The 22,722-nt window shown below is 41.7% G+C and overlaps 1 protein-coding gene across 2 annotated transcripts in view; it reads left to right on the top strand.

Annotated features, from left to right (window-relative positions):
• The window catches only part of tmtc3 (transmembrane O-mannosyltransferase targeting cadherins 3), a 59,215-nt gene that overhangs the window by 14,766 nt on the left and 21,727 nt on the right, over positions 1–22,722 (top strand). Inside the window, exons 7-14 of one of the 2 annotated variants that reach the window (XM_061823189.1) lie at positions 1,598–1,850; positions 4,542–4,690; positions 8,624–8,744; positions 8,818–8,929; positions 9,943–10,046; positions 10,119–10,288; positions 10,390–10,616; positions 16,809–17,509. In XM_061823189.1, coding sequence (XP_061679173.1) covers positions 1,598–1,850; positions 4,542–4,690; positions 8,624–8,744; positions 8,818–8,929; positions 9,943–10,046; positions 10,119–10,288; positions 10,390–10,616; positions 16,809–17,509 — 1,837 coding nt within the window. Of the gene's footprint in view, positions 1–1,597; positions 1,851–4,541; positions 4,691–8,623; positions 8,745–8,817; positions 8,930–9,942; positions 10,047–10,118; positions 10,289–10,389; positions 10,617–16,808; positions 21,117–22,722 lie in introns of those variants that run through there. The other variant, XM_061823190.1, reaches the window with a different exon arrangement.

The following is a 22,722-nucleotide window of genomic DNA, read 5'->3' as shown; positions in this document are numbered from 1 at the left end:
TGTCATAGCAAACCAAAATCACACCACAGCAAGCAAAACCACAACCAGCAGACACACACACACACAAAAAAAAGATAACCGAATAAATTGTTGACACAAAACATGCACTTTCGAATGTGATTTACATGTTTAGCGCCGCACAGAATGCTGGCACTGCCTCAGGCCTACGCTACAATATTCTAGTTTAAGACGTACAGGATCATGCATGCATACTATTTCAAAAATCAGCGGGAGCTAAACCGAGTTCGAGAAGTGAGGAACAATTGGAAACAGGACTAACATTGTGGTTCTTACTGTATTGTTCAAATTTGAAAAATTTTGGTTCCCAGTTTCGATGGCTCTCCATTCTGATGACCATGAAGAATAAAATGGCAAAAACCAGCAAAGATCATGCATGAAAATGTGATTTTGCCCGATGATGAATAAAAGTGGTTAACTTTGTCAAAATAGATGACCAGTCAGCTCCATGCAACATTTGGAATAAGATTATATTTCACAAAGGAGGCTCCCATCCCAAGCCTCAATGTAGTAAATTAATTGAGTGTGAAATAATAAAATGTATCTATGACAGCATTGAGGCTGCTCACAAATTAAACTGTGGGTTCCACTCTTGCGCTGATGTTTTTTTTAACGTTTTATTTTAATCTTTAAACCATAAGAACTGCTGACAGACACAAAAATAAAAAGTTAAAAGACCTTACTGAAAATAAAGCCAAAACAGTCAGATTACAGCGTTGACGTGGAGGTCTTATACAAGTGGTGCCTACCCGCGGGGACTCCCCGGTTACGTGCACTCTAGTATTGGTATTAGTTTTTGTTTTTCATTCGCCTTTGGGAGACATTACGTGACTCACTTACACAAGGCAAGACTTGGTAAAGATCAGGGAGTGTACCATGGATTTTCTTTCACCAACTTTCACAAATCCACTCACCCCCCCCCCGAGTTACCCACTGGGGGTGACTGCTATCTATGGTGCATGGAGATGGAGGTAACGCTACAGAGGGAAGCAAGCCAGTGTACAAGTCAAGCTCCACAAGAGATGACACAAATTGGCGTTTACGACGATCCACTTTGCAAATATTTCCCCTCTTAGGACGCCGGATCGTAGACCAGAATTTCTTCGAAGCCGTCCAGAAGCCTTAAGAAAATGAGGACAGATGCAACAATTTGGCACTCTGTCCTCAGTTTTGTGTTTATGTTGAAAAATGGTAGGTCTTAAGCACCAACTCGAATGTGACGATTTTGCAGTTTAACAAGTTTAACACTCACTTCCAGTCAATTATGCTGAAAGTGTTTTATATATCATGCCAAACACTGACATTGTAGAATAATCTGATTGCAGGGTGTGCTATGTGAAAGCAACTGGTTGCGGCAATTTCACTCTTTCCTCGGTTCTGGGTCAATGTCAGTTGTAACATCACATAACAGGATTTCTCTGTAAAAGAGATATGGCTTTACTAAATTGCTGTATGCAGTGTCACTGTCTGAAAAATCACACTAATGTGGTTGTTTCCAGCTTTGCTCAGTTGTGGAGAAAATGTTCTCATCTTCTAACTTCTTAAGGATCTCTGTGTGAAACGGGCTCATAAATTTCAGATTCGACAACCCGGCGGCTGTCAGCCCGACGCCGACCCGTCAGCTGACCTTCAACTACCTGCTGCCCGTCAACGCCTGGCTGCTGCTCAACCCGTCAGAGTTGTGCTGTGACTGGACCATGGGCACCATCCCCTTGGTGGAGTCTGCCCTGGACCAGCGCAACTTGGCCACGCTGCTCTTCTACGTCCTTCTGGCGCTGCTGGCATACCACAGCGTTACTTCCTCACGCAGCTCTGCCAAAACGGTAGTCATGGTAAGGCAGACTGTCTCATTCCCAGATGTGGAGTTGCTATACGGTGTTGTGCAATACGTTTTTTCTGCAAACTATGGAAATTATTAGTTCCACCCTATTTGAAGTTGAAACCTGATTTTCAGTCATGTGGATATACCTCTTTAACATCAATGAGTGTCCAGTTCAGTTTTAAAGATGATTTTGCAATAAGCGGAAATGCCATCTTAAAAAGCGACTGGCATTCCTGTAGACTCTAACATGTGCGCTCCAGACAATGTGTGTCTGTGTTCCTGGGTGCAACATAGCATATTAATTCAATCCAGTCTGCAGTCTAAAAATGTTATTTTTAATTTTCTACAGAAATGGCATTTTGATAACAATAAGTGTTTGAGTAAAGTCTGACAGGTAGTCTCCAAAACATGGATATCCATGTTGTTTAATTGAAGATGCTAAATTACCCGTGGGTGTGACTGTGAGTGGAAATGGTTTGTTGGTTATTTACATGTGCCCTGCGATTGGCTAGCGACCAATTTAGGGTGTAACCCGCCTCTCGCCCATAGATAGCTTTGATCGGAACCAACATGCCCGTGACCCTAGTGAGGATGAGTGGATTGGAAAATGGAAACATTAACCTTGAAAGAACAAGGTAATGTCCAGCTGAGACAGAACATCTCTTTTGCAATGCCAATTGGGCCAAGAAGGCAGTAATAAAACAAATACAAGTCAGTCACACCCATCCATCCATTTTTGTGAGCCACTTATTCTCACAAGGGTCGCAGGGTTGCTAGAGACTATCCCAGCCAACTTCGGGCAGGAGGTAGGGTACACAGTGTTGTGGTTACCATCCAATCGCAGGGCACACATAAACAACCATTCCCACATATGGGGAATTTAGTTTTTTCATTTAAACTACCATCGATGTTTTTGGAATGTCCAGTCATCCTCTATGTTTACCCATTCATTTTGTTTTGGGTAATCTGCACAAAATAACCTTGTTTGTAAAAGTGCCAGTTTTGTATCCTGTGGAATTTCAAGTCAAGTCCATCAAACCAGATTATTTAGACTGGAATGATGAGTCCTATAACCTGAGTTTAAAATGTATCTCTGAGCTGGATGATAAGGTGAATGGCGGGTTTAGGGGGGGGTGGGTAATATGGTGTTTAATAATGCTGACTAGCATTCTAGTCGACTCTGACAAGTGATTGTTCCACAGTGTTGTGTGTGTGTCCATGTTTAGGTTCTGGGAATACCGTAATTTCCGGCCTACACCTGATTATAAGCCTCACACAGGACATTTGTAAAGGAAATACCATTTGGTAGATACATAAGCCGCACCTGTGTAAAAGCCGCAAGTGCCCAGATTGAAACCTGAGATATTTACAAAGAAAGACGGTACACAGAGGGTTTTCAAAGATTTAATACCTTAGCTTCACATAGCAACACCACGGTAGCATGATAAGGGCTGGTTTTAAAAAAAACAAAAAAAAAACAAGCAGCCGCAGCAGCTACACAGCAACACGGTAGCACAGCACTAACAAGGCCGGTTAAAAAAAAACATACCTAAATCACTGAGACACAGCAGCAACACGCTAGTGCAGCACTAACAGGGTTTTTTTAAAAAAAAAAATACCAATAAAAGTCACTTTCTCTGCACATATATTCCACCGGTCTCACTCTTGCCTTTTCCGCTCGAGTGCCCCCTTGCAGCCATTAGAAAAATGCACAAATTAGCCGCAGGGTCGAAAGCGTGTCGAAAAAAGTCGCGGCTTATAGGCCGGAAATTAGGGAATATGCAATTTCTTAGTTATGTCCAATCTATAGTATTAAATTGACCTTAACTTTACATGGAGATGGTATGTTTTCTTTCTGAAGCCATTTAATGTTCTAGTTTGGTACCGTGTGGTCACTCCACAATGTTGTGGGAATTCATCTTTATGTTCCAGGGAGCTAAGGGCCATTTTTTTTAAACAATAATTAGCATTCTAGTAGACTCATGGTTGCTCTGCTTATTGTTTGCACCCTTGTTTATATTCTATTGCGCTGTGCCACTTTTTAGTTTTTCCCTGTTGAATTTTAAAGATCTTGCATAAATAATTTTTAATTGGTTTTATCCTCCACTTTATTTTCAAATTGACTATCTTGCTAAAATTGCTGTTGTTCATCAGTGTTCTGTGCAGACATGTTTCCATTCCTGGGAGCAACGCAGCATATTCATTTGATCCCGTCTGCCACGTGTCTCACCGTAATAATCACACTTTTCAATTTTAAAAACCCTTTCACTTAACATGTAATTTGCGTATCGACTCCCCAATCGAATTATCCCATGCAGATAAATAAATAAACATCCCAGTGTTTCACCCTGGCTAGTTATGTAATAATGGCACATTAGTTTAACTTTTTGAAAACGCCACCATGGAGGAAAGAAAACACGACACTGAAATGAAATTCAAGATGTTACACAACAAGCCCTCCCCCTTGGCGGTCTGCAAACATTGTCACAGAACACAACTAAGAGCGAAAGATGAACTTCAGAGAATTTTGTTCTAAATTATGTTGTTTACACCGATTCTACAAAGTCCTCATTTTTTTTGGGAAACCTGTTGCACAACGCTCCCATCAGCAGATCCTGCATCAAAACATAGCAGCTGACATCAATAACATGTCTGATTTGAAGAGAGATCTTTTTAGTCTCCCCCTCCTGTCTACTTCCAGGCCTTGTCTCTGGTCGTCCTGCCCTTCATTCCCGCGTCCAACCTGTTCTTCCCGGTGGGGTTCGTTGTGGCCGAGCGAGTCCTTTATGTGCCCAGCATGGGGTTCTGCGTACTGGTCGCACACGGATTCAAGGTGATCTCGCACAAAGGGTGAGTGTAGGAAATGTTACTCCACACTTTACATTTCCCGGGTGCGGGTGTAAGAAGCTTGGGCCACGACCTAACCGCTATGGAATTCGTGTGATGAACGCTCATATATGTTTGGCACAGTTTTATGCCGGATGCCCTTCCTGACGCAACCCTCGGCATATTTCCGGGCTTGGGACCGGCTGACTGGTAGCACAATATTGTGCTGCCCAACAGGCTGCAGATAGTCAAAAACAAGAAGCAATCAAATAAACAAAATCAGTACATAAGATGCAGAATTCACATACTTCCTAATCTATGTTAAAGTTAAGGTCAAATGAAAGCAATCACATAAACACAATCAGCACATAAGGTACACAAATCACATACTACCTGTGTAAAAATGTAAATGATATGGTGATTTAAAGGATATGTGGATGGAAGGTATTCAAACCACAATGACCCTCACTGTAGTAGATAGTCGAAGGCTGAGTCCACGTTTGATGTTTGGTCCTCGTTGTATTCTCTACATCGGTAATGTTGTTACCGCACGAGGCTAACTTAGGCCGAGCAGCTTCAACCCGAACGATATGGCACCAATTTGGGTACTAAGATGTACTAAGATAAGACTTGTTAAATTTTCCTCTAAGTCCTCGCGGCCCTCGTCGTACAAGTTATGAAGTTACTCACGTTCGATGTTTCTTCAACATCCACGAATTGATCACAAACGCGTCTCGTTGTTTGCAAGCTAAGCTAAGGCATAATTGGCCGATAAGCAAGTTTAAGTTGATGTTTCCACTCGCCCAACTTCTTATCAGTACCCACGATCTTCGTTGTATAAGATACGTAGGTTTTGCAGGATGTGTAGATACTAGCGTTTGATGTTTTCCTCCGCAGTAAATATTAGAAAACAGACACATTTCGTTGTTAGCGCTCTCAGCTAGGCTAACTTAGGCCGAGCAGATTCGACGCGAACGATATTGCTCCTGCTAAGATTTTACAGATGGTGATTTTAGTCCACTGTAGTCATCAGCAGGAACGTCCGACATCGAGTTTTCACAACATTCGGTCCAAATTCAGCAGGATTTATTGAATTATGATCGGGCTGGTCAGAGCCGTCTGTTTAAGCCGCTACCAGTTTGAAGACCGGAAGCATCCACTTTGTTTGAGAAACAAAAAAAAAAAAAAACCATGGTGCTTCACAAGATACTTCAATCATTGCAAAGTTTAATGGATTGATCTGTAATGACAAGAAACATGAAGATTTCTTTGGAGGGCATTCCTAAAAATGGAAAGCAAGTTGGCCATTTTGTGTTGAAGGTACCATTTTGGGAGGATTTCCATTCTAACGTCTCGTGAAATGTTGGGGGGGATGGGGGGGGATTGTACACAGCCATCAGCTCCATCAACATCAACAATAAATTTGGTGTGATGGTCCATCGTGACAGGCCCAATTCGAAAATAATTCAGTTTTAGCTTGTGGTGCTTTTTTTTGTTGTTGTGTTTTGTTTTTTTTTTTCAACATTTTCCAAGGGGTTGCACGTGACAAAAAATCCTTTTCAGCAACTCACCCACCACAATGGAACAAATTGTAGTTTAATAGATGGGTGATGATTAATTGCAAGATTGTGAGATTTCACCAGCAGCAAATTTTATGATGCACCATCAGAGATGACACGTTTTCCATGAACCTATGAAAATATTGGCATTTGCCACCTGTGTCCCTGATAGAATTCACCACGTATGTCTATTATGACATAAGACAAAAAGCAACAAAGAATTCATGCTATGAAATCCACAGGTAGTCGACTTCTTTGGGGCTATTTTAAATACCGTTTCTAGTTGGGCCAAAGTGAACCAGCTCCTTTGAAGGATTTTTACCCCATTGACAACACAGAAAAGATTAGCATACGCAACCATTGCCCGTGATTGACACGAAATCCGGTATACGTCTTCGTTATCACAAGAGGCACGGGACTCAACAAATAACCTACACTGTGAAAGTGGATGGAATGGCTAATTTCCAACGCAAGTGATCTTATCTAGACGAAAATACATGTTCAACTGTATCATAAAATCCATAACCCTTTCGATGGTTTTACCAAAAAAATGTTTTTATGAATTAAAGTCCGTGAACTTTGACCTAGTTTCCCATGTCTGAAAAACCCGTGTTGCTGACCTCTGACATCACTACAGGTAAAAACATCATACTGCAGATAGTTTCTCATAAAAGCACAGGCAGAGCCATCGTGTTGTACAATGAACGGCGCGGTGGTCGCATACTTATTTACTCAATTACTTGCAGAATTTTAAAACAAGTCCGAAAACATCGTATGTACATTCAGGATATGGAAGCCTTTACTATTTATCTCTTTATGACTAACTAAATCAAACAAGAACTTCACAAAGGCTTACCAGTCTTAGTTTCCAACACAAGGCATAGCCTGCTCCCTGCGTACTCGGCACTTTCTTCATGGCCAGCTATTTCGTCTGCATTCATGCTGCCTAACTGCCTCAAATTGATAACCTTTAACGCCTTTATAAAGCTCATATTCTTCACCGTCTTCGTGGGACCCTTCAGAATAGTGAAAAATAAAAATATTTCATTCATAACGGATTTCAAATTTGAATTCTGCATAAAAAAAAATGTATAATATTAGCAAAAAGGTGCATTGAGGACCTTTCACACACTTGGAACATCCAGGTAGTTGTCCGTTTTAATATGAAGGCGCCATATTGCTTTCATATTGGCAAGTTCCAGGGTTTCATACCTTAACAACAGGAATTAATCCCATGTTCCTTTTGACTTTTCGTATCTTGAATTTTCCTTCGTAACTAGACAATTATTCCCGAGGAGGTGTTTCGTATCCTGAATTTTTTGTTACTACCGACGTTCATAAATAAAGGTACCGCTGTATATCAATATCTATATTGAGCTATTCAGGTTATGTCAGAGCATGTGAGCTTCCAGCAGATGCGGAGCGTGGCTGAAGAGATCAAATCACTTGAAAGAAAGGCATTGAGCCGATCGTATAACTTTTTTCCACAATTTGAAGTGCATTCCGTCCTTTGTCGTCTGTCTGCAATCAAGGGAGAAAAGCTGTGGCAAGGGAAACCCTAATCGTCCAATCTGGTTTGAAAGCAGACCTAGTGTATTCTCAAGACTAGCTCCCTTTTCTCCTCTTATATGCGGAACATATCCATGAAAGAAAATCATGAGAGCTATTTTGTTTACTATCCTTGTGAAGTAAAAGAACACCCCACTTAGAGGTCATTCAGACTTATAACAACTTCCGTATGCTTCGGTTTGAATCTTGGCGCTGGCCCTCGCGTCTTTTTTTTTATGTGGGTATCATACAGGTATTCCTTGCTTCCTTCCACCTTCCCAAAACATCCATCCATCCATTTTCTTGGCCGCTTATCCTCACAAGGGTTACGGGGAGTGCTGGAGCCTATCCCAGCTGTCAACGGGGAGGAGGCAGGGTACACCCTGAGCCGGTTGCCGGCCAATCGCAGGGCACATGGAGACAAACAAGAGTCGCACTCACAATCACACCTAGGGGCAGTTTAGAGTGTCCAATAAATGTTGCATGTTTTGCCTGGAGAAAACCAACGCAGGCACGGGGAGAACATGCAAACTCCACACAGGCGGTGCCGGGATTGATCCCGGGTCCTCAGAACTGTGAGGCCAACGCTTTACCAGCTGCTCCACCGTGCCGCCTTCCCAAAACATGCTCGTTAAATTGATTTATGAAATTATCAATAGCTGTTACATTAATCTGAGTTTGTCTGTGTCTTTCGATCAGATGGCGACCTGTCCAGGGTGTCATTTTGGCCGACATCAGTTGGCATAGACTACTCCTCACTTGTGACTCAGATGAAGACAAACTCTATGGAAAACGCATGGATGGATGTTTTCCCTTTATTAATAGTTGGTTATTTCCTTTTTTTTTTAAGGTACCTGAAGAAGATTTCCTGGTTGATGATTGGCGTGCTCCTGACCACACACGCCATCAAGACCTTCAACAGGAATTGGGACTGGGAGTCAGAATACACGTTGTTCATGTCTGCTCTGAAGGTGAGACGAGATGATGGTAACGCCGCCTCACTTCGTGATTGATTTACTGATCAAAACGTTTTTGGTCTTGCAGGTAAACAAGAACAACGCCAAGCTGTGGAACAATGTTGGCCATGCGCTGGAGAACCAGAACAATTACGCCAAAGCTCTGCGCTACTTTTTGCAGGCCACCTCTGTGCAGCCAGGTAACTTTGTTGTAACACTTTAACACAAGTGGGGGGGGAGGAAGACACCATAGAGATTGAAGTAGTTAGGATTTATTTGGTTGAATTCCAAGTAGTTTGTCAAATCCTTCAAATTCAGCCAAAGTGGCTGCTTCAAAAAAAAAACAAAAACAAAAGGCAACTTCCTGTTCTATTTCAGCCACAGGTCCTAAAGACATTTTTATGGATCCAATTTTGTAATGATCACAGCTGTTTTGGGATCCTTTTCTCAAAATTTCCAGAGGACTATGAGTGAATTTGCCCAAAGGTCTGCTTCAAACAACAGCAGCTGCTCTTCAGTTTCGATCCACCTGGTCCTAGAGACTGTTTTGTGTGTCTTGCTATTATTGTCATATCAACCCAATTTGGTATTCTTTGGTGAAACTGGTATCTGTGGCTATATTTTCCCCAGGGTGGGGTTTCTTTATTAAGTCTTTTTTTGTGTGTGGGGGTGGGTTGGGGGGGGAGCCTCAATGGCCTAATGGCATTTCAATTGATTTCATTCGGAATAATCTGACGAGTACATAACATTATGAGCTTGGTCATGAAATTAAATGCGTAAGTCAAGGTAATGTACCACTGTAGACTTAACGTAGCATACATAGACTGGATTTAATTTTCTATATGGTGTCTCATATTTAGGCTGTATTTAAGATTCTCTGATTTCATCTTGCGTTTATGTATATAGATTTTTTTTACATTTAGGATGTGTTTTTAGAAAGAGATTGTTTTAGCAGTATACATGAGCAATATTTATTTTGATGACTTTAAGATGCCATTGACCAGGTATATTCCATATGTGTGTGTATGTGTGCATACTGTACTTTTTGGTATATACAATGTCATATTTTTATCCACGTTTGAAAGGAGCCTGATTCCGAGCCCTGCAAAGAAAGCTAACAAATCTCCACTGCAACTTTTCAACTTCATGTGAATTTACATTGACTTTTTTTTTTTTTTGTTTTTTTTTTTTTAACTGAACTCTTCCACCTCAGATGATATCGGCGCCCACATGAATGTTGGGAGAACCTACAAGAACTTGAACAAATCCAAAGAGGCCGAAGATGCCTATTTAATTGCAAAGTCCCTTATGCCCCAGGTAAAGCCCAAAGGTATCAGCAAAGCCCATTCTTTCACTGGAATGAGTGTTTAACAGTGCTTGCCTCCACAGATTATTCCCGGTAAAAAGTATGCGACGCGCGTAGCCCCCAACCATCTCAACGTGTACATCAATTTAGCCAATCTTATCCGCGCCAACGAGTCGCGGCTGGAGGAAGCTGACCAACTTTATCGACAAGCCATCAGCATGAGGCCCGACTTCAAGCAGGCGTACATCAGCAGGCAAGTATCCCCCCACCCCTCCACATGGTGTTTTTGTTACTTAATAAATGCTTTTTTTTTTACTGTTGCTAATGAAATGTGTGTGACACACTTGCCAACAGAGGAGAGCTGCTGTTGAAAATGAACAAGCTGACAGATGCACGCGACGCGTACCTGCGCGCCCTGGAGCTAGACCACGCCAACCCCGACCTGTGGTACAACCTGGCCATCGTGCACATCGAGATGAAGGAGCCGTCAGAGGCACTGCGCAACTTTGAGCAGGCGCTGCAGCTCAGCCCCCGCCACAAACTGGCGCTCTTTAACTCAGCCCTCCTCATGCAGGAGTCAGGTGAGAAATGTGCTTTTATTCCTGCTGATGCTCCACTTAGGTGAGTTTAAAAAAAAAAAAGAAGATAACCGATCAATCAGAGGAGTATAAAAACACGAGACTGCCTGAGTGGGCATCAGTTACCTACGTCACTTCCTGCTTCTTCTCAAAAACAAATCCCTCAAGAGGATTTTCATGCCAGGAGTGACAAAAACCCATATAAGTCAAAATCATGTTGTGTGGTGAAAAAATGAGTGCGTCCATTCCGGCTGCCTTTTTTTCATTAATAACATACTAAAAATCACGCATTTCATGACAGCGGCACTGTAAATTCACGTCCTCTTCCATTGTTGTTGTTGTCATCACAATTGTAACAAGTCCATCTAATCACGTTTGAGTTGACAACATAAAGCCCAGTGATCGTAGAAGACTGGATGCAGCTGTATCCGAATACAAGATTTTACTGCACTAGTCTTGACATAGTGCAGTTGTGAAAGACCAAATTTGTCTTGTACTTATCCAGGCCTTGCGTGTCTGTCCCATACCGCCGACACAACTTAATTGTTGGTCAGCTACAATCGGGCATAAAAGTATTTATTCAGCCACCAATTGTGCAAGTTGTCCACTTAAAATGATAAAGCCTCTAATTTTTATCATGGATATACTCCACCAATGAGAGATAAAATGGGGGGGGGGGGGGTCCAGAAAATCACCCTGTCTATTTTTTAAATAATTTATTTGCAAATTAGGATGGAAAATATGTATCTGGTCACCCACAAAGAAGTAAGATTTCTAGTTCTCACAGACCTGTAACTACTTATTTAAGAGTTTCCCTGCATTCATGACACCTGTATGAACTCATCAATGTAAAACAGTGTTAAAAAAAAAATAAGCCACACCAAACTCCATTATGGCCAAGGCCAACAAGCTGTGAAGGGGGTGTATTTGCACTACTTTGTCAAAAGACATGCAACAAGGCTAAAAAAATAAACCAGCTTTAGGGTTAAATATATTGTATACACTGAAGCGGTTCTGAGCTGTTTAATGACGCCATTGATTGGCTCGGCAAATTATGACGATCAGCATAAAATCAAATCGGTGTAAAGTCTATTTAGAAACGGCATTTTAAGTTTACCTGGGTCATATTTCATATTACCTTTCTATTTGTTATATGATGTTAAACATAACATTTGAATTTGAGAAGTGGGGCTGTTACTTTTTTAAGGTACTGTGTATAGCTGACTTTCTTGTGGAATAGGTTTTTCTGAAAATGTTAGGTCTATTTTTTTGGAAGATTCTTTAAATATGGTTGTCAGACTTTTTATTTCAAGAAATTGAACCGTAAGGTAAGATAACAAGGTAAGATTTTTTAATTTATGTTATTTTTTTGTCAAACTTTTTAGACTATCAGCTACTTATATGTGCTTTAAAAGTAAACCAATAACCGAACCGTATTTGGTGGCTGGCTTTTCATCACAGCTGTATTACAACATCCATATGACAGCACCGCTAGGACGAACTACTGCATTGCCGAGTAGTTGTAGTTTAAAAGAGTCACATTCTTAAATGGTGAAACTTGTTTTGTGCTTTTTTTTTTTTTTTTTTTTTTAAATCTCTACAAAATACATGAAATGAGCCAATCGCGACGATTTCCCCATCCCGCCCGACCAGAAAAACCAGCAGGCGGCACCACCTGCCGCGTGCCGTGCCATTAGGGCGTGACACAACAAACGTGGAATGAGTTTGAATGAACTCTCCGTGCACTGCCAAATCTCTCACCATTCCCGTTTGACTGATATTGACTGACACACACACACAAAAAAAGATTTAAGGAGCTTTAAAGACTTTCAACAACACCGATTTCTGTAAACTTTGCCGCATTGTACAGCAGCGGCCAGGCTAATGGAGGTTTACACAGACCAAGGAAAGATTATCGCCAGTGAATTGTTTTTAAAGTGCTGCAACAAAGGGCATGAGTCATGATGAAAGTGGGTTTTTTTTGCTCACAAGCACTCTCAGATGCAGTTTGCACTCTCCATCAATCACAGCTGTCATTCAAGCAGCTCCTTCCACCCTCTCTTACAGAACACTCATACAATCTGGCTTTGTCGTAAGATTCAGCGGGTTTGTTGCGTGTGTGCTTATACTTTTATTAGATCTTTTAGTTTTTTCACAAGATTAACATTTTTCTTGATGCAGTGCAACCATATCTTGTGACATTTATCTTTTTTTCGTTTGCTCTGTTGCTTTTTTTAATGTCAACTTGTTCACCAAAAATACTATAGTGAAAAAACTTTTTGGGACAAATGGATTTTCCAAGTTCAAGACATTTCTTCCTTGCGAAAATAAAAATGTTAACAGTTGTGGCTGCAAAGAAATTGGACACTTTCCTTTTATTGAGCGTGTTTGTCATAACGCTCGTGCTTTCAATTGGAAAGCAATCAGCTGGAGGCTGACATGGTGCTAAGTGGTCTATTGTTAGCCTTGTAAGTGCTCACAAGTCAAATGACAAATGGAAGTTCAACCAGAGGTCATCAGTGTGCTCATCACGTCATCGCAGCTCACTGAAAGTGGCTTTCTCACGCTCAATCTGATGACTTGCTCCTGAGGGATGTTGATTTATTCAACTGAAGATTGGGAGGCCTTTTTTTGTTTGTTTCTTTTGAATGAATTAGTGGTGATGTAACAACCCTTGGAATAGCAGACACACGTACGGCTGTTAACGAGTATCTGGACAGTAGTTTTCTTGCTATGGATTGAAAACGTTTTGGTTCGACATTGAAAAATTCTTTGACATCAACTTTTGGAACCACGTCAGTCAACAGACTTAAACCCCAAAAGGTATGCACTTTGAACTGTCAGAGAGACTGCAGTGAAAGCATAAGCACACCACAAAGAATGCAAAATATACGAAATATACAGGCTAAGATGTATAATGTCGCCTATGTTCATTATACCATATCGATGCATTAGATCAAATAGGGCTCTTTTTAATTCTTCTGTCGACAAATGTTGCTGTTTTTGTTTTTTGTTTTTTAAATCAGGGGCTTAGCTTAAATATTGATATCATAGCAATAAATACAATACAAAAGTGTCAAGGTGTCAACCATAAGTTGCTGTACGATAACCAACCTTAGGGTGCTCATGGACATTATCCCTTTAGCAGGGGTGACGCAAAATGTCTTTCACGCAACATGTTGATGAGACCATATCAATCCAAATTGTCAAATACTGTAGACCACTGGTGTCAAACTAAAGGCCCGGGGGCCAGATGCGGCCCGCCACATGATTTTATGGCAAATCACGTGTATAAACTTCCATGATTTTTGTTAAAATTTGAACTAAAATTTCAAACTGTCATATCATAAATGATGGCGTTGATATATTGCAAGCATTTTTGTGTTACCAAACATCATCAATAGTTGAAAAACGCATTGCATTTGATTTCTGATTCTAAAACTAGGTGTGATTCTGATGGGTCAATTGAAGATTTCCATGGTTTCAGTCATAATGGCCCTCTGGCAGAAACCGGAACTACAATGTGGCCCGCAATAAAAATTAGTTTGACACCCCTGCTGTAGACCAATAATACTGTAGTGTAATAAAGTGATTCTCAACGATGTCTACACAGAAGTCATGATTTACATAGGAGAAGGACAAAATGGCACATTACAATTAATTGTTTTTCACAATACCAATAAGTAAGCACCAGTTATCTATCTAACAACTATTTGGCTTGGGTAAAATTTCCAAATTTATTCCAGTCTCATTTTTTTTCTACATCACCAAAACATGACTGAACAGGAGTTTGCAGACTTCTTTTTAATCCCCTGTAGAAGGTTGTTTCCTGCTTCACTTGCATCTATATCATATTGTAGATGTTTTTTTCATACAATATATTTATCACACAATATTGGTTTAGTTGGCAATCCTAGTGTCCACACAAATGGTTTAATAAAGTAGTAAATAAAGTGTAATTACTGTACTTGCTACAGTATTTGCAAGTTGGATGTGTGCCTTTTATTGGCTGTCGCTATGTGCATTTGAGAATTTGGAATTTGGTTGGCGGGTTTTTTTTTTTTGTTTGTTTGTTTTTTCGAGGAGGGTTTTGTTTGTGGCGGTCTGACTTAATTGGTCCATTATTATTATCACTTCACTCAAGCGGGAACATATCGGAAGATTACTCACAGTTAAACTTTTGGCTGGCAACACAAAGCATCACAATCGACTGAGCACCATCTCAAACCTGAAAACCTTGTCGGGTGGAGCACTGACAAGGCTCCGTATCTTTGTTTAACCATTTTCACAAAATAGTCTATTGATGGAACCCAAAGTGTCCACGCAAATGTCCTTTTTAGTAGGAGTGGGGCAAAATATGTACGTAGTGAAATATTGCTGAGCTTGCCAATGTACTCACAAACTGACGTAGTGGGGAATCTGAAACTATTTCCTTGAAAACAAAGCTATTATTCTGTTGTATGGGGACACGAGGACATGCTGACGAGTTGTACCTTCTGCAACAAAGGGAAGAGCATTAAATATTTTTCACTATACATTGCTGACATAAAGCTGTTTCTTATTCTGGTTTCCTGCAGCACACATGACTATTGACAATTCTGACCCCCCCCCTCCCCCCCATACACACACACACTTCTGCGTCATTGTATCTGAAGCTAACTCATTCTTCAACTTTTGGCTCCCAACACAAATCAAAAACAATCCACCGAGCTACCTCTCAAAGCTCTCTAATTGTATAGAGCTCGTGCAGGTGACGTCACCATTTTCACGGCGCCATATTGCCAGTCAAACAGAGCTGCTCGACATTGTGGGTGACATTGAACCAGAAGAGAATATTTGTATTGCCCGAGACCTGTTGTGCTGTTGGTTGTTACAACAGACCAGACAGATTTTCAAAGAGGTCATTCAATGGAATACCAGCTGACAAGACCAGAAAATATCGATGGATTTCGGCAATTACACATGATGGATGGTGCCCAACCAAAATACACACACGTCTGTGTAGCAATCGCGTTATTTCAGGTAGGAATTATTCTTCTCAATCTCAAGTTACTGAGAAGTATTTATAATGCTAAATTGGCTCCTTTGAGAACAATGCGTGGTGGGGAAAAAAAAAAAAAAAAACTGTTGCAGACGTTTACGGAGCTTAAGTGTGACCGCCATCGCTTCCGTGTACGTTCCATAGAGAAGACCTCTTTTTTTTTCCTCCAATCATAGTTAATGAATGCGGTTTGTGTAAAACCAAGGGTCATTTATTTAAATATTGGTATTTGTGTTGAATACTAGCTGAAAAGATCGATAAACACCGGCAAAGGTTAACGTGTGGCCAAACACACTTCCCCGTTCACGAACCATCAAAACCGTCACTATGTGGGATTTATTCCTGATGAGAACAGATCCAGCAACAAAGTATTTGTATGCGTCCAGAGTTTTATACGCTTTCAAACTTTTCCATCTAAATCTCGACGACTTACTCACCAGATCCATTTGTAGATCCGGTTGTCCAAGACAAGCGGAAGCGAATTAACAGTCCAATTTCTTATCGGCGAAAACATCAATTTCGCCATTAAATACGGGTCCTCTATGCCGAGTTTATCTAATTTTTCCACGTATTGTCGTGTATTTTCACCTTCACCTTAAATGTCTGACGGGATCAGACAAGACTCAGGGCATCATGCTGCAAGACATATTTCCGTGTCATCTCCAACCGACTTAGCATTGAGCAATGCTTAGCTTGACCGGCAATATGGCAAGGTTAACAAAAGTCACGTTATTTTATGATGTAGGACCACAAGCTCAATAAATTGGGGGGCTCCTAAATAGGGCTGTCAAATTTGAAGCATTAACTGATTATTAATCACAAACAAATTAGCACATTAGCGTGTGTTAACTTGGATTAATCACAGTTTATTTTGACTACACACACTCCTTTATTATAACCGCAGTTGATGTAAGTTGATAATCAGGTAAGGGGAGGAAACTCCAACGGAAGTTCTGTTTGAAAAGTCACCCCGATTGAACTTTTGGAATCGTAAGTTGCATATAGTGCAGCCCTGAACTCTGTTCACTGAAGAATACGTTTGAAATACCATCAAAATGTGATTAATTTTATTTAAAAGAAAAAATCGATTGAGACCACTATTTCTAAGTCGACGTAGCACTGTAACGCCATTTCCTTTTTTTTCCCCCTTCTAGGTGAGCCCAAGTTCTGGCCCGAGGCGAACCGCCGCTTTCTGGCCTACGTGGAGGAGGAGCCGGATGACGCAAACGGCTACTTCAACCTTGGCATGTTGGCTATGGACGCGGAGGAGAACGCGGAGGCCGAGCGCTGGATGCACAAAGCCATTGCGCTGCAGTCGGGCTTCCGCTCGGCGCTTTTCAATCTGGCACTGCTGTACTCGCAGTCGCGCCGCGAGCTGGACGCGCTGCCCGTTCTGGATGAGTTGCTGCTCCACCACCCGGAGCACATCAAGGCCCTCATCCTCAAGGGCGACATCCTCATGAATCATAAAAAGGACACGGCGGGCGCCAAAAACTGCTTCCAGCGCATCCTGCAGATGGACCCGGGTAACGTGCAAGGCAAGCACAACCTGTGCGTGGTCTACTTCGAGGAGCGGGACTTGCCCCGGGCCGAACGATGCCTGGAAGAGACGCTGGCGCTGGCGCCGCACGAGGAGTACGTGCGACGCCATCTTAACATCGTCAGGGGGAAGATGGCGGCCATGAGCGCGGCCGGGCAGTCCCTAGTGGAGGAGGAGAAGCCGGCAACGGAGGAGGAGGAAAGGCGGAGTCCCCGCGGCAAGAAGAATGCGAGGAAATCCTCCACAGAAACCGGCCCGTCGAAGCTGGATGCCGGCCAGCCCGACAGACTGACTGCGGCCAAGTCCGTCGAGCGGGTGAGCGACATTGAGCAGAAGCGTGCCGCCGCCTTGAAGAGGCTGGAGGAGATCGAACGCATTTTAAGCGGTGATTGACCACATTTTGGGGTGGGGTGGGGGGGCTGTGACTATTTTTCACTTTTTCTATGACTTTTTTTCTCCAAATTATTCGTTTTTTTTTTTTTTTTTTCAGATACACTAAAACCTCGTTAGTTGTGGGAGACTGAGTCCTTTAGGGAAATGTGAAACCTGCAAGTAATTGATGTCCCCGTCCCCAAGTAATATTTACCTATATTAAGTTTTAACCTAATATTTACTACAAGTTATGTTGCCACAAGACTTAAGTACCATTTCAAACTCATCTTTTGAAACTCACGTTACCATTAATAATGGTTTTAAAAATATGCAACAGAAATGCACGTGTACATGCACATCCGATGACTCCTCGTGACTATCAGCAAAGGTTCAACTTGGGTCCTCCCTGTTATACAAAGCTGAGTTTCTCAGTCAATATATTATCACTTAAACAGACTTCCTTTACACCAACTACTACTTTCCTATTGCACAGAACTTTGGTACCTCCTTGTGACTTCTTAGAGCGCAAAACACATTTTCAGCAATGGGCCTTTCCGATGGCGACCTTAAGCAAAATGGCGATTGAACAGAACATGTTTGAAGTCGATTCTCTATCACGTATTACAGAAAATAATTGGGTATGATTTTTGCCAAATGCGTCAGACCTTTCTACTGAGAGGCCTCAACTATTTCACGCCAGGATATGTACACGGAATTAAGATTTTGGTCGGAGCTGGGCGCAATGTCTGAGTTGCAGTGAAACGTTGGCGATCGATGCAAAAAAAGTTAGACGCCTCACAAACTTCATATTGAAATCCAACAGGATAAAATAGTGGAATCGGACTGCGCGTGTAAAGCAGGGTAAGTAGTTTTTACTTGGAAAGATCACGAGTAATATCATTGTAGTCTTTATAAGTGTGTGGGTGTATTCATTTGACTTGGCTCGTAATAGAACCCACTACTCTGTTTTAAAAGTCCGATGTGATACAAATAGGTAAATAAACATTTCTCTTGCATGACATCGCGCATTTACATACCACTAACCCGACTGTTCAGGCATAAAACATAACACACTTCATTCAGCAGGTCAGTGATACCTCAACAAAGTGAACGAGGTTTTCCAGCAGTGCATAAAGCACTGATGATAATTCAATCAAACTCAAAGAAGATATTTCTCCCTCACATACCATCAAACATACAGCCTTGTGTTTGTTGATATTGTCCACATTTAGTTGTACGTGGGGTCTTCCGCGAGCCTTAATCCATCGTAGACACTTTGGTCAACTGTGTTTTAGGCTTTGGAAAATGAATCAACCGGGACCCTTGAAATCTTTCATCAAAATTGCACATTCTCCAAGTGCATCTGAGGACCATTTTCTTCATAACATTAACTTTTCCAGGCGCACACTACTGACAACAAGCATTGTTTGTGGGACAATACAGCAAGAGGGGCGTGTCAAGCCAGAGGTTAAGACAATGCGGCTATCTGATTGGCTATTATTGTACGAGTGATTGACAGGTCGGAAAGGTCCATTATTAGCTGTGGAATTGTTCCATGGGGGGGGGGGGGGGGGGAGGAATAGGTGAATTTGTGAGAAGTGAAGTGCCACTACACAAGGATTCACTGTACTTGAATCAAAAAGGGAAATTTAAACGTCAAGTAAAAGCACATTGTTTGCATTTGTTGTAGGGCCATTATGTGAGGAAATGCATGGAATGTGTGCACACAACAACTAAAGCTGTATAGATCAAGCCCAAAAATGGCACCTTTAGATTTCATCAAGGCGGGAGCTTCGTCGCACACAATTTAGTGCTGACTTCATTAGTTTTGTTTCATAGCAAGTCATTAAACTTCAACACCAAGCTTCAGCCACACACAAAGATTTTGTTGTCCCTCCATCTGTTTAGTATCTGGTTCAAATTAACTAGCAGTTGACAAAAATCTTTTTGACAAGTTCCCCTAGAAACCGCTAAAATGGCCTCTTCAAATGAAAATGACTTTGAGAGGCTTTTTGGTGGTCCTACTAATTTATTGATACCAAATTTTACGTTGCTCAGAGGAATCGGCTTTGACGCATGAAGTTTTCGAAAAACGTCTGGAGTGCACAACTGGACCAAGAGAAACTGAATGAAACTCACGTGTACAGATGAAAACTCAATCTTTACGACTGAGCATTATCCAGCCGTCTAGTATAAATTTGGCAGCGATCAAATTAAACAACCACGAAAAATACCGTAATTCCAGGCCTACAAAGCGCACCCAATACATTTGTAAAGGAAGTACCATTTGGTACATACATACGCCGCATCAGTGTAAAGTGACCACATTGAAACCCACATTGAAACACGAGAGGTTTACAAAGAAAGACGGTAAATAGAGAGTTTAATGCTAGCGCCGCCATGCTAATGCTAACGTAAGCGCCGCGCTAACGCTAGTGCCACACTAACAGGGCCAGTTACAAAAGAAAACATATCAGTAAAAATCACTAAGACACGGCAGTAACACGCTAGCACTGCGCTAACCGGTAAAAGTTGCTTCCTCGGCACATATATTCCACCGGTCTCACTCTTAGCTCGAATGTTCCCTTGCGGCCGTTAGAAAAAAATGCACAAATTAGCTGCATCACCGCATAAACCGCAGGGTTGAAAGCGTCTGGAAAAAGGTCTCGGCTTATAGGCCGGAAATTACGGTAAGTGAAATAATTAAAAAAAAAAAGACAGACATTTTGTTTTTTTTTGGGCATGGCCTCTTGAGTCCTTTCTGTGATCATACTTATGAATGACATGCCTACCGTTACTCATGTTGCTCAGTTAAACTGGCTTTTGGGGTGAAGGGCTGAGGGGTATACTTCATAGGTTCTGGGGTCCCTCTTCGAAATGGAGAAAAGTTCTCCTTGCTGCAACATGTTTGCATAAAAGCGTCCACGTCAATGGTCAAGAAGAAGCACAAGTTGGTCGTTAACCACTGGATGTTGTTTTGTAGCCGTGTGACCCACTTTCTACACACATGCACGCACACACAAGCACACACTAAGTGGGAGCACAATTCCAGGAAGTGACCATGAGGATGATGACGACGAAACCCTCCCCTCCCCCGAATTGAAGCAAAACATCCTCCGTTTTATCACTCCTCGCTAATCTGTATTGATCTCCTCCTGCCGCGTTTCCTGCCTTCCCGCCGTTGCCATTAGCGCTATTGTTGCCGCCCGTGTTAGCCCGACACGCTAATGGGAGGGCCGTGTCGCCCACCTCCGCCACGCCTCACAGTGCAATTCATTGTATATGCGACACTGGAGGTTAATTAGCAGCCCTAAAAGTGTTCAACGATTGTACGTCGAGTATTTATTTTTGTTTTTGTATGCGAACTGTGACTGCGCTCCTACCCCCACTCCGCCCCCCACTTTTACATGTGCAAAATGACTGTCAGTGTTAAAATGGAAGGTACGACTTTATTCCTTGTTTTATGTCTCTCAAGTGACTCCATATTATTTCTTATTTTTTCACGAATTTTATTTCTGGTGGTGTCGGTAATGGTTAAATAAAATGGGATCACGAATCGGCTGCTTCTATTGTGTCATCAGTCACTGGAGTGGAAAGCTTTTCGGTATGCGCAAGTCTGGATGTCCTCTGTCACTATTTAAACTGTTTTCTTAGATATGCATGATTTGAAATCAAAAGTTGGGAATCAGTTATTATATTGCGTGTCCAAAAGAGCTGCTCGACAGTGGGGGGGACATTGAAGCGGAGCAAAATATTCACAATGCCCGAGACTTGCTGTGCTGTTGGTTGTTACAACAGACGAGACAATGAGGTCATTCTATAGAATACCAGCTGAAGAGACCAGAAAATATCGATGGATTTCGGCAATTAAACGTGATTGATGTTGCCCAACCAAAATACGCACACCTCTGTGTAATGATCACTTCATTTCAGGTAGGAATTATTCTTCTCAATATCAAACTCCCAAGTTGGCTCATTTGAAAACAATGCGTTTAAACAAAAAAATGACAGGGAGTCGGCTCGAACGTACACGGAAGCGTGTTGCGGCCAGACGTTAAACTTCAGTAAACCTCTTCCAGATATACTGTTTTTTTGGTTTAATATCCATTGTTCTCAAATGATTCCAATGCAGTACAGGACATCAACTAAAATGGCAAAAAAACTGCTAATTAAAGACACAAATCGCTTTAAGAGCTTAATCGTAAGCATGAGAAAAATAGTAATAAGCTTACATTTAAAAACATTCGCAATTGGGACTGCCTTCACATCTCTTGACAGCTTATTGTCTTTGTATGCAGCATAACAGCAACATACTGCTTAAACTTGTTTGGTTTGAATGCTGGTCTCTAGTACCTAACCTGTGTCTCCACATTTCAGAATTCTACTGGACTTATCTTGCATTAGCATTCCTTCATTTCATTCAGGACCTAAAGCAATAAGTGATTTATTAACAATCAGTAGCAGAGTTTGAGTAATATGTTCTGATTTCTTTTTTTCTGGTCAAGACCTGGGCTACAGCTATTTAATGCTGTTTGGGGGAGTCCATTCAGAAGACCATTACAATAGTCTAGTCTACTGGAGATAAAAGCAAAGTTGAGGTTCCCCTAGTCTGCTTGGAACGTGAAACCCTTCACTCTGGATCTGATCTTCAGTCGGTAGAAGGCTGTTTTTGTGCTCGATTTGATACGACCGTTGAATGTCAGCTCTGGATCGGTCGACACACCAAGGTATCAGGTATTCATCTGATCATTTTGCTGGTTTGTTTTATTGACCTGATGCTATTTTTTGTTGTTGCCAAACCCCAAATTTGACACATTAACCCACGTATACCCAGGTTTAAAAATAGAAATTGAAACATTACCCTGTCTTGAACCCCAGACACAGGTTTAAGAATTAAATTCCTACTGATGAACCCTAAGCATGACGTTAGACCTAAATGTGTGTTTTAGTGTAGGTCTGCTGTCTTGAGTGACAGTCTTCAGTATGTCTCAGGGGAAGTTACTTTGGTGTGTGTGGTTGTCTTATTAGCCTGTCAATTGGGTGTTTGCAACCACTGTGACCTTCCACTCGTGTGTGTGTGTGTGTGGTGTGTGTGTGTGTGTGGGGGGGGGGGGGGGTAATCATAAAAATTGCGTGATTTAACACTTGGCCTCCAG

Source organism: Syngnathoides biaculeatus, chromosome 6 (genome assembly GCF_019802595.1).
Source record: "Syngnathoides biaculeatus isolate LvHL_M chromosome 6, ASM1980259v1, whole genome shotgun sequence".
Classification (NCBI taxonomy): Eukaryota; Metazoa; Chordata; class Actinopteri; order Syngnathiformes; family Syngnathidae; genus Syngnathoides; species Syngnathoides biaculeatus.
This window is presented reverse-complemented; position numbering and strand designations above follow the sequence as displayed.